At 40.6% G+C, this 12,490-nt stretch overlaps 1 protein-coding gene across 2 annotated transcripts in view; it reads right to left on the bottom strand.

Moving 5' to 3' along the window:
* Nucleotides 1-5,456: 5,456 nt before the first annotated feature.
* TRUB1 (TruB pseudouridine synthase family member 1) overlaps nt 5,457-12,490 on the bottom strand; it is a 30,064-nt gene continuing 23,030 nt past the window's right edge. For both annotated transcript variants that reach the window (XM_065843408.2, XM_065843407.2), the window contains exons 5-8: nt 10,879-10,951; nt 9,489-9,628; nt 7,373-7,429; nt 5,457-6,007 (exon numbers count right to left, since the gene is read on the bottom strand). In XM_065843408.2, the coding sequence (XP_065699480.1) occupies nt 5,793-6,007; nt 7,373-7,429; nt 9,489-9,628; nt 10,879-10,951 (485 nt within the window). In that variant the 3' untranslated portion in view covers nt 5,457-5,792. The remainder of the gene's footprint in view (nt 6,008-7,372; nt 7,430-9,488; nt 9,629-10,878; nt 10,952-12,490) is intronic.

Raw genomic sequence — 12,490 nt, 5'->3', positions numbered from 1 at the left:
CTTATCTTTTCAACCACTGAAATGAAAATAAATGCTTTTTTTCACATCAACATACAGTAACAGCCTCTCATGCATTTCCACACAAAAGCTTCTTAAGCTTTGAAATGATGTATTTAAGCTAATTGGTTTATGTGCTAGAAGAAACAGAAGAGGCAGGAAAAATTGTGTCCTTTCTCTTTAGCTTTTCTCCATTAAAATACTTAATGTATTTTCTTACATGATTACCTAAAATAAGTTCATCTATTTCAAAAATGTAGCCACTGAAATATGCATTTACCTCTTGCTGTTCCTTTTCTACCCACTCCTCCCCCCTTTTAAGCTGTAAAATCATGTTCTGAAGGCACTAAAAGTAGAGTGACATCTGTGAAATGATGTATTTTGTTTTTAATGCATTCACTCAGCTGCAGATCTGACTTTGAAGTACTTAATTCTGAAATATCTAAAATAATCCTGGAGAAATGGTACTAAAGCATTCAGGACTATATCTTTCTTATGCAAAGTAGAGGGTAAGAAAGGGACCAGACACACCTCATCCTTTTCAGTTCTACTTTGTTATCAGCTTTCTTGTCCCCTCAGAAGCTATGTGGTTTTGCTCCATGCTTTCCCAAGGAGAGGATGAGAGGTTTAGAATGAACTGTCTCAAACAGCAGATAAGTTAATGGGATGCAAAGAGGAAAGGCCAGGCACAGAACTGTAACCTCAGATGAACACATCTGGTAAGAAGAAGGCTATTTTGTAGGCTGTAAAGACATTTGTGTGCTTATACTACGAACTCCAACACCTCATTTCTCGTCCTGCTCATTCTGTTACTGTCAACTTCTGGGACAAGCCACATAAGCCCTTTTACAGCCCACAGGCTGAGCACAGGATTGCTTCAGCATCCACAGCACACACTGCAATGAGACACAGGAGTCGAGGAGAAGCTGCTGCTTTGATTTAACCCCAGTTCTTTGAGCTAGAGGTGAGGAGGGAAGAGGATTAACGCCCAAGACATTCACACTCATAATAAAAACATTAGGCTTTTCTCAGGCAGCCATGCTAAAACATTTTCTGAGCCATGGCAGTGTCACCAACACCTCCCCCAAAACAGAACTGGAAACAAAAATATGGTTTTCTTCTTGCAGTATAGCCCATTTTTTGTCCTGAGCACTGAAACCGTCCGCTCCCAATTAGCAAGTTCCTGCTTTGCCTGTTTAACACCTACGCGATCTCAGCAGTTGATCCCCAAGACAGTAAGAAAAGATTTGCCATCTCATCACCCGCAGTGGAGACATCAGCATCCAGATGATAAAACTGCTCGTTCGACATGCTCTTAAGTACTGGAGATTTCCTTAACCAGGTCTCACAAAGCAGCAAATTAAACCCATGGCTATTAGAAACACCAACGGCTTTTTAATAGGGACAGTAATTTTTCCAGGCTGGCTGAATCCATTCACCATCTCTATGAGTTGCCTCTGGTTGAATATTGTGGTCACACTCTCACGTGCACACACGTGCTTTGTCTCTCTAAAGCCTTTTTAATAAAATTCTTACTGTTGCCAACTGATTGCTTGACTGCCAAGCAAACAGAATGACCCCAGCCATTAAAGTCTCAGTGACATTCCCTACTCAGAATACAAACTTCACCATCTATCACACTAAAAAACAAAGTCCTAAGGTATCCCAAAATTCAGGGATAAAGTTTTACTTTATTTTCTTTCAATAAACATATAAATCAACACCAGAACTGCAGGGTAAGACGCTAAATGCTTCGTTATTGAAGGCACTCCTAGAACATTTTGCTAATAGCTGAGATTTGATTTATTTTTACATATATATAAAGATCGCATTGATTTTGCTTAAAAAGTATTAAAAAAGAGCTTAACATGCTGGCAGCAGAAATATATTATGAAGTGCACAGAAAAACTACCATTTAAATAAAGAAGAAAGAGAGCCAGCCAGGCAGAGGCATTAGGAGGAGATAAATCATGAAGCCCTTGTCAATCTGCCTGAAGCAGCACAAGCAGCAGAGGCAGAGCCAGGGCCAGACCACATAAAATTTGCTACAGACTAAAGATCACAAGCCCAAATTCAAGAGGGACAATATTCAGATCAAAAAGCAGGACACGCTTTTCTACCAGGGATTTCTCCATGAAAAACACCCGTTACAATAAGACAAATCTTTCAGTCTGTGTCAAGGATATATTCTAAACGGTAAATCACAGACACATTAAGATTTTCTGGCCAGAGTAGCATAAAATTCCTATTAACTACTGTTTGTCTCAGCTGGGCACTCAGTACTAAATCTTCTACTAATCTCAGAAATACTGTATACACACACTTTTCCCCTCACTCTAAATAGCCCTTAATGTTGAGATATCATGACTGTCAGAAATCAAGATCCAGGATATTTTGTTCTTGAAAAAACTATGCTTTTCTGTGGCTATAGCACAATTCCGAATTCTAGTATCTCAGGGACGTGCATGTTAGTAAGAATAAAACAGTTAAAATGAGTATTTCCCTAGGTTCCCATGGGAACACAACACTTACTTCCAGATCTGGATAGTTTCAAGATACTGGGTTAAACACTCATTAAAACATGTCTAAAAAAAGCTATTCCTAGATTTTTCAGCGGCTTCCCAGTTACTGTTCATTGGGACTAATGGATCTCCTACTCATTGGAGCACGGGGGTACCTGGGGCAGAGCATTCGAGTGATCATAAAATGAGCTTTTAGTGCACAATTTGTTCACTTCACACACTCTTCACACTCTGTCTTCAAAGAACAGCTATTTGCTCTCTGCCACAGGTGTGTGTGATATCCACCCTTTTATAACTACAACCAGACATACTTGCTACCCTTTCTGTAAGTGAAATGGTTTCTGTAGTTCAGTACAAGTTACATAGAGAGAAGTTAGTCATTGACTGGAGATACAGTTGTTCTGCATTTATTTCTGGAGGTGACAGAACCTGGTGTTGGGGACAATGAGAGGAATCCCAGGGAAAATAAATTCTAGCTAGAGCTGGTGAAAGCCTCTACTTGATTCAGAGGAATAAAAGCATTGAGGGAAGTTGCATTTGTACATTGAAAGATGCCTCCAGTCTTTAGAAACATCATCTACACACCTGAATGTGTACAACTGCCTTCCTCCCCTCCTTACACTTTCTATATGTATTAGGACTTGCAGCCTAAGTTAAAACCTGCTGATGTCAACAGGATGCTTGCTTTCGATTGCCATTTCACTCTCTCGAGTTACTAGGCTATGGAACAGATCCTGTCTTCTCAGGATCACAGATGTGTTAGCAAGAATTGCAACAGACCAGTTGCAAGCTAACTGAAAGCTGATGAAAATATAGTTCTCCTTTTGAAATTAAAAATAACAGGGGGTCTTACATGGAATAGCAAGATAGCAATGGTGAGCATTAAACAAACAGATGAGATAAAAAATGTGCTAGACACTTATAACACTGTATACAAATGTACCCTATTAATAGAAAGATTTCTCAATAGTACTAATTTTTGAAGACACTAATCCCTGTGGATGAAACAAGAAGACTAACAGAGTTACATCTACTGGGCTATTTTTAAAAGTGCAGAAAGATAAATAAAGAAAATGAGAACTTAATCCAGAAGACCACTGGGATAACATAAATTAGGTTATTGGAAAAAACAGATTTAGACAATAAGAGAAGCTGTGTTTCAATCAAAGTCTTTGATCATTCAAGACAAGTATACTGGAAAATGATGTTTTCTGCTTTATTTGATCTCTTTAGGAAATAATCTCTTTCTTCTCTGTTCCAATCCAAAGTACCAAAAAACTCACCCTGAAAAGCAAAAACTAAAATCTCCCACTGTTCTCTTACTGAACACAACTCTCTGCTCCCACCTCTGAAATCAGAATTTCTTACAACGATTAGTTCATCCATATTGTACTTTAAATATGCTGCTACAGTACTCTAACATTTCAATTTGCTTGCGGTACTTTCATCGTTTGCCTTAAGGTCTTTATAAGAATATACAAAAGAAGAAAACTGTCTGTTTACTGAACAATAAAACATTAACTCTATCTACACAAAAAGCTCCATTCATCTTGCATAGAGTTCAGTTTCTTATTTTACAGAAAACAAAAAGCTCTATAGATGTCTGGAAAGGTATCCTGCAATGAGAAACTTCAGGATATTTCTTTCTTAGGTTGAAAGTAAGGTTGGAACTTGAGCATTTCACTTCATACTAGCACGAAGAGAAATTGCTTTTTGTAAGGTGCAGACAAAGACATAAAATGCAGTATGTGGAGATTCAAGTCAAGTTGGGAATAAATCACAACTTCTTTTAAGCAATAGAGATAATTAGCTACCAAGATAACTTACCCTGCAAAGTAGCAAGTCCATTAACACAGAGTATTAAATGAAATTCTCACATCTCTTTCACAAAGTTACACCCTCACCCAAGCGCAAACTCTTGACTTTACAGCATTTGGTCACTCAGAGAGTCAAGTCCCTGCGCCCCAGCACCAAACCCAAAGGTGGAGGAGCCGTACAGAGCCCAGCAGGCCCCAGGATAAACCTGCAGCAGCAGCCAGGCCACCCCTCTTTGGTGACATTTCAGTGACAATTTCAAAAGCGGGGCATTCTCTCAGATGTCACTCACGTGTTTAAACTAGTCATGTTTCCCATTACAAGGAGAGGGAAATAGGGCTGCTGGTAACGTGTATGGGGACACACAGGGAAGTCCTTTTAGGATAGTCCATTACACACGTGGAAACAAACTGGGGTGCCTTTTAGCATTCTCAAAGCACTGGCTTTTAGTCCCTTTGTAAATCCCAAGGGTAGCAGTGGTGAAGAATAATAAGTGCAATCAAACTCTTTTGTCTACACGAACTTCGGAACAGGCCCTCTGTGCCCCAGTGAATTAAAACGGTTTCAGCGAGGATCCTTGATGGTGGGTCCCTCTCCGGCCCAGTCAGGACCATATTCCGTCAAAGCCCAGAAGCACGTCAGCCCTCACCCAAACCACAGAGACAGCTCAAGCAACGCACAGATAGCAAAAGTAAATTCCGCAAGCCCTACAAAGGGTGTAACAGTCAATGATGCTTTAAATTATGGATACTTTAAATTAAATCTGGATGTTGTACCAGAATAAGATATGTACACCTGTAATGATGACTGTACTCTTCAGAGCAGTTTTTATCAGTAACCTTTGGGGATTGTTTATACTTAAAACTATGCACTTACACTGATATTTCAGACTTAATGTAAAACACTAGCATCTACATTTAATGCATTCTAGATAACATTTGACTGGAAGAACAAGCTGCATAGGAAAAACTACAGTTAAATTGACATTTCCTGTAATGGATTTCAAGAAAGCAAACTGCCACACCACCGTCTTGTATCCTCCAAGCTATGACAGTCTTGTCACCATGGTATTACAGGGTTCAATTAACAGCTATAAAGAAAAAAAAAATATTTTTGAGCACATTTATCAAACCTTAATCTTCATAATTTTTTTTATTGAGGAATTAGCAACAACAGCTGCATGGTACACTAGAAGTTCTTTAAAAGTTTATGAAGACTTGACATCAGTGGCAGACTCATTTACAGTGTGCAAGAAGGAAAATAAACAGACCAGGAAACAGCAAGCGCTGGATATTTTCAGTGCATGTTCTAACCTCAGAAAACAAAGGAACCATTTTTCTTGCTCTGCAGTCTGTCACCCTCCCAGTACAGACTTGTAAATTTACACAGGAGGCAAGACAATCCAAATCCAATCTTAAAATGTCTCAATCATTCAGTCTTTTTCCTTGACCCAACTTATCACTTATCTTCACAGCTCACAGCAGTTTCACCAGGATGCTCTGTCTTCAATTTTTTATGAGATGGCTCTGCCGGGAGAAGAGACGTGCAATGCTCTAAGGATCGTGCAATTTCATCAATTGTCCATTTGTCTTCATGAAGGGCATGCTCCTCTAGCGTGAAAGGCCCCTGTTTGGTTCGGGTCAGCTCTTGCATAGTGGCACAGGTAGAGAGTTCTACAGTGAAGGACAAAACAGGATTTAGAAAAAGCGCATGGTCAGGTTTAACTATTTGCAACTCGTTTAAAATATATTTTTACATGTAGCTTTCTACATTATTCTGCTTTATTTGAGAAGGAAGTTCACGAAGATTTACCGGCCAATTATAATTTAAATTTGAGTCAAGGAATTCCTTTAATTTCAATAGATCTCCAGTGTAGCAAAGGGTTCAAAATCTGAGGGAAAGTTGTCAAAAGATTTTCCAGATTTAAATCAGAATGAAAAAGGGGAAATAATTACATTAGACATAAGCAGAACATTCTGTATTCGCAAGTGATTTAGAAGACCATGTACTATTTTTCCACAGACTTTGAGGCTTTAGCACTTTTTGCCTTCAAGGAGGATCTTGGACATTTTTACCTGTGCTGCAATCAGGACAATATAAAGTAAGATAAGGAAAAATTAAAAGATACAAACAAATGCTCTGATATGTTAAATAAATACCAGCAGGACAGAATTACATAATGAGGGGCATAAAACATAACAGCAACCAGAGATGACTTGCAAGCACACACGTATACTAAAATATTCTCTCCTGTCCTTTCTGATGCAGGAAGATTTCTACTGCATTTTAAATTTTTGAAAAGAAAGCAGCAGAGGACAGGTTTTATTTTGGTCTGCCATTTTGAAGGACTAAACATAAGCCAGTATGCTCAGAAAGCTGTAACAGTATCTTTGACTTGCCTAAGTACGAATAACAACATTGAAATTCACAGGGTTATCCCACATCACTTGCATTCTTGATCTGCAAATGTATCGTTTAAAAAAAAAATAATTGTATTATCTGTTCTCCATCATGCAGTTTGGGAGATACAGAGCACAAGACAAACAACCCTGTGGGAAGGCAAAACCACAGTTCAGGCAAAGGAGAAAGAAAACGCTAGAAAAATCATCAGAAACGTAGAAGTCTTTCCAGCAGATAGGGTTTATTATGTGCATGATAATGTTCTGTGCAATCTGTTTTCAAAATCTGATGAAAAACATTTAAAAAGACAGTATCTTTCCTCTTCTTCTCACTTTTAATCTGAATTAGCTTTAACATACGGAGGAGATTAAAAAAAATCCCCACCTTGCCTTGTTTTATCTTGCTCAGTGCTATTACTTGCTCAATTTTTATCCCCCACCCCACAAGGTCCTCTGGCAATTTAGCCTTCACTCCCCCAAGCTCCAAAGGAAAACAGTGTATTATACAAAAACAAGTGATACCACAGTTCTGCAAAATAACATATAGGTCTGGTCACTGGAGATATAGAAAATGACAAAATTTTTCCTTAAAGAGACACATTCATTCCTTAAACCTTTGTGAGTTTTTCTCACGCCTACCTTTGCCAATGTCACTGACCAGGCTCCTGACATAAAAGCCACCACCACATTCAACATCTGGAATGTTAACAGTGACATGGTAAATTGCCAGTGCAATGTAAAATCTACTTTACATAGAAACCATGCCCCCACATAAATGTAAAAACGCGCTAAGCAAACAACTCAGTGATAAAATATTTATAGGATGCAACATCAATTATTCATCCTGTAACATATGTGCGGGTGAGATTGCTAACCCAGACAGGAGAGAAAGCAAATACAATAGCAACTGAACTAACTCACTAGAAATAAAGTACTTGCTGTGGTATGTTAACAAATGCTTCAGTGCTATTTATTTTAAAGGTTTCAGAAGGTTGTTTCATATTTCTAACGATGAAAACAAGTTATTTCAAGTATAGTCTAAACTGGCTATCAGTGCTTTTAAGATACTGATCACAGGCAGCACCAATAAAATTTTAAAATTCGCCTTTAACTTTCCCTGCTCTCTCAGCCCTTCCCTTCCCTTCCCTTCCCTTCCCTTCCCTTCCCTTCCCTTCCCTTCCCTTCCCTTCCCTTCCCTTCCCTTCCCTTCCCTTCCCTTCCCTTCCCTTCCCTTCCCTTCCCTTCCACAGTATCACAGTATCACAGTATGTTTGGGATTGGAAGGGACCTCAAAAGATCATCTAGTCCAATCCCCCTGCTGGAGCAGGAACGCCTAGGTGAGGTCGCACAGGAATGTGTCCAGGCGGGCTTTGAATGTCTCCAGGGAAGGAGACTCCACAACCTCCCTGGGTAGCCTGTTCCAGTGCTCTGTTACCCTCACTGAGAAAAAGTTCTTTCTCAAATTTAAGTGGAACCTCTTGTGTTCCAGCTTGATCCCATTGCCCCTTGTCCTATCATTGTTTGCCACTGAGAAGAGCCTGACTCCATCCTCATGGCACTCACCCTTTATATATTTATAAACATTAATAAGGTCACCCCTCAGTCTCCTCTTCTCCAAACTAAAGAGCCCCAGCTCCCTCAGCCTTTCTTCATAAGGGAGATGCTCCACTCCCTTAATCATCTTTGTTGCCCTACGCTGGACCCTCTCCAGCAGTTCCCTGTCCTTCTTGAACTGAGGGGCCCAGAACTGAACACAATATTCCAGATGGGGTCTCACCAGGGCGGAGTAGAGGGGAAGGAGGACCTCTCTCGATCTACTGACCACCCCCCTTGTAATACACCCAAGGATGCCATTAGCCTTCCTGGCCACAAGGGCACAGTGCTTCCCTTCCCTTCCCTTCCCTTCCCTTCCCTTCCCTTCCCTTCCCTTCCCTTCCCTTCCCTTCCCTTCCCTTCCCTTCCCTTCCCTTCCCTTCCCTTCCCTTCCCTTCCCTTCCCTTCCCTTCCCTTCCCTTCCCTTCCCTTCCCTTCCCTTCCCTTCCCTTCCCTTCCCTTCCCTTCCCTTCCCTTCCCTTCCCTTCCCTTCCCTCTCTGCCAGTGATCAGCTGCCAGTCACCCAACCATAAAGTAAGGGCTGAAGTAACAAAGCACTGAGTTCTGTCACTCATATCTGCTCATCATATAACATCTGGTCCATCAGAGGACTACGGGTCAGCTAGGTAGTTGATCAATGCAAGACATTATCCTGACCTCATGTAGCATCAAACATTTACAAGTCTTTTTGGTTTATTTATTCATGTGCTTCTTAATGTACTACCCAAGTTTCTTCATATATAACAGAAGGAATGACAAGATCCTGCCTCTTCAACCAAGAAAGAGGCCTGACAGTAACTGATACTGAAGTGCACCCTGGGAGAGATGCCAGCAGGTCTGGGCACCTGGGTAAAAGAATGGGCAAAGTAGACCTGAGAAAGGAGGAGTGAGCTGGAGGCTGCAAGACCATGGACAGATGCAAATAATCCCCTGACCAGCCTCCCAGAATTTTCCCTCACAGGAAGATTACATATAATCAGCTTAACGTAAAACCAGAATACAGTGCTTTTACTGCACAGTGAAAGTCTCTGCACATCGGTTCACACCCAAATAAGTAGCTGAGGGAAATGAAACCCATTTCACTATCTTAGTCCCATTCTGAGTGTAAATAAACACTAACAAGCTGGGGGCATCACTCTATGTAACATTCTTTGGCCTTTACCCAGTGTGAACAGTGGTGGCTGGAACTGCTGGAGAGAGAGGTTGTACACTCGTACTGGCCGAGCAGGCTTTGCTTCGACTGCTTCTCCTCTCTTCATCAGAGTTGACAGCCTTTCTCCATCCTTCTTCAAAGCAGAATAGCTGATCAGATAGAGCACGAAAATTTGTGTCATACGGCTGTAATAGAACAAGCTTCCCATCCTCCAGATCCTGTTAATATTGTACTACAGCAGCATGCATTTTACCCTTCTAATCCTCCCCAAGCACTCACAGAAAAACAAAACAAAACAAAAAACACCACAAAAAACCCCCACAACCTAGCAAGTGCTTCTGAAATCTCTTGAAGACAGAATAATCTAATTTGCCAGTAGCTACATAAACTGGAAAACAAGAGATAGTCCTGTATTTATCTGTTGCTGTAGAGATTTAGAAGCGTTTCATCACTCAGTTGGTAGTTTATGAAAACGAAGTGTTTCTATAAGGGGTACAACACTCGCAGCTGCCTCTGCCCCAGTGTCTCTCAGCAGTCTGCAGGGCGTCCTCTCTGTCAGTGTTGTGCAGGCAACCCCTGGAATTCTGCCTTGCGCCTTTCCTCGGCTCACAACAGGGTCTTCCCTGAACGGCAACTGCCAAGTTATGTAGCCTTGTTCTAGGGTGTCTAGGGGACCACTACAGAGCAAAAAAACTAATTTCACTAATTACATGGAATTTTATCCAAAGCTCCAACTGTGGTCTTGACAGAAAGACGACTGCAGAAAAATCGAAAAAGATCTTGCTCATATTAGCAGAGGGTAATTTGAAACAGGTCACATGAAGCAGAACACTCACTGAATTACTGACCTTGCAGGGCGCACATTGGAACCACGGTAACCGACCCATTGTAAATGCACAGGAAAGCATGTTAGCTTAAATCACCATAAAAGCCACCTGTCACAAGCTAAAAGCTTGCACATCGCCAGCTACTATGGCTCACCTGATTAGAAGAAATCTGCTGAGCTACAGAAGCTCAGTCACTCATCACTCATTCATACCCTAAGTTTTCAGAAAACTAATTCAAAGTCATTTAAGGCACTTCCACACACATGTCAGTAAGCCTCTCCTTAACCCAACAGATAAAATAAAAGACTCAGAGCTTTGCTTTCCAACTGGAAGACAGGATAGAACCCACTGACCCCTCCTAAGCCATTTAAGACTGCTTCACTATTTTACATTTACCCCAGTAACCCATAGACTCAAAGTCACCATTTGTGCTTGATGTTCAAACGGGCATGACCTGCAAACGTTGAACTCCTCAGACTGCCTTGCCTCAAGCCTCTTGCCAAAATGTGTCTTTTTTTTTTTCCAACAGCTAAACATATGTGCCAAGAGTATTTGAATATTGTGGAACTTACAGTGGAGGAACCTGCATTATGTCCCCTATGAACTTTTGCAGCACATTCTCCAGATCTCCTTTTGTTATCTGGTCTGTAGAAAGAAAACAGTAAGTGTGTTAGCATTGATTATTCACATGGCTCTAATGGCACCAGTCACGTTCTGCAAATAGATATAATGAAGAGTCCCCTCCCATCGGAATTTAGATTGGGTGAAAAACACCAAAGAAAAGAGATAAAAACCAGAATGTAGGTAGGAGGGTAAATTGTCACCAAAAGAGTGGAACAAACTGTCCAAGGTGATTAAGACAGTCTGGACACTTTCAGAAGGGCAGAAATCCCAATATACAGAGTTTTCTTTTGCAATTTTTCTCTCTCGGGACTGCAAATTCATTTTTCTTGGGAACTACGCAAAAACTACAAAATTGTCCTACTCCTGTTTTTGTTAAAGAACCAAAAAGAATAAAATGCTCATGTAACCTTGGACACTTCTCTTTAATAGTACCTAACTGCAGGGAAAACAGATTATTACAGAACAAATGCATTGTGGTTTTTTTTGTTCTAGTGAAAAAAACGACTGCATCTGGAACAACACATCAAATTTCCGTATCAAACAACTAACCTGCAAATGCACACCAGGATATTGTTATATATTAAGTAAGGCAATTTTACTGAAGAAATCCTGTAAAAGAAAAATAGCTGCTTTAGGCAATCTACTCTCTTTTAAAAATACACGTACACATCTGTCCCACTTTTATTAGACGGCTATAACCTAAGTAGCCGATTGCTTTGGTTCTTTGAAATACTATTCAATAGAGATGACATTCATCTCTGATTTGTTTAGAGAGTGAAAACGTAAGATCTGTAATCACAATGCACTTCAGTGAATTTCTGCTGTCTAGGACTTGACTAGTCTTGTTTCTCATAAGTTATATTCAATTAGCATCACCCTGCTAAGTCAACAGCATCCTGGAACATAAAACAACCAAACTGATTTATTGAGCCTTCAGTATGTTTTGGAAGAGCCCTTTACTTGCAAACCTCACAAAACAAATGTATTTCTTGCCGTAAGTAAAAAAGAAGAGGTTTCTTTCCACAGCAGCTGTGGAAGATGGCAATGTGGTACATCACTTTTGCAAAGCACGCTTTGCAGCATCAAGAGCAGATGCTGTCCCAAGGCTCCAGCAGTTGTCCCAAGAAATGTCATTAACAGCAAGGTTGCAAGGCATGAAAGTCAGTCAGGGATGCTGAGAGACACTGAGGTACATCAGAATATGGAACAACAAAACAGTAAGTCTGGATATTCTGAAGAGCTTCTTATATGGCTATTTCAATCTTCTGTTTGTATTACTCTAGTTCAGCAACAAAATTACGTGGTGGAAAGTTAGCATGACCCAGCGCAATGCAGGTGATCCTGTCAGCCATGTTGTGAACCCCAGGTTGCTTCATGCTAGAATTTAGTATTGAAGATCTAAGCATAAATGGCACTTGGGGTTCTCTTTCCGCTTTCACCCCCTGAACTGCATCTGTGGCCAGGGCATTTGATGAGACACCTGATTCAATTCCTGCTCTGATCTCATATTCCCCAGACTGAGAGGTTACATCTCAACTCTAAGGCAATCTCACCCACATC

This window comes from Patagioenas fasciata, chromosome 8, assembly GCF_037038585.1.
Source record: "Patagioenas fasciata isolate bPatFas1 chromosome 8, bPatFas1.hap1, whole genome shotgun sequence".
Taxonomy (NCBI): domain Eukaryota; kingdom Metazoa; phylum Chordata; class Aves; order Columbiformes; family Columbidae; genus Patagioenas; species Patagioenas fasciata.
This window is presented reverse-complemented; position numbering and strand designations above follow the sequence as displayed.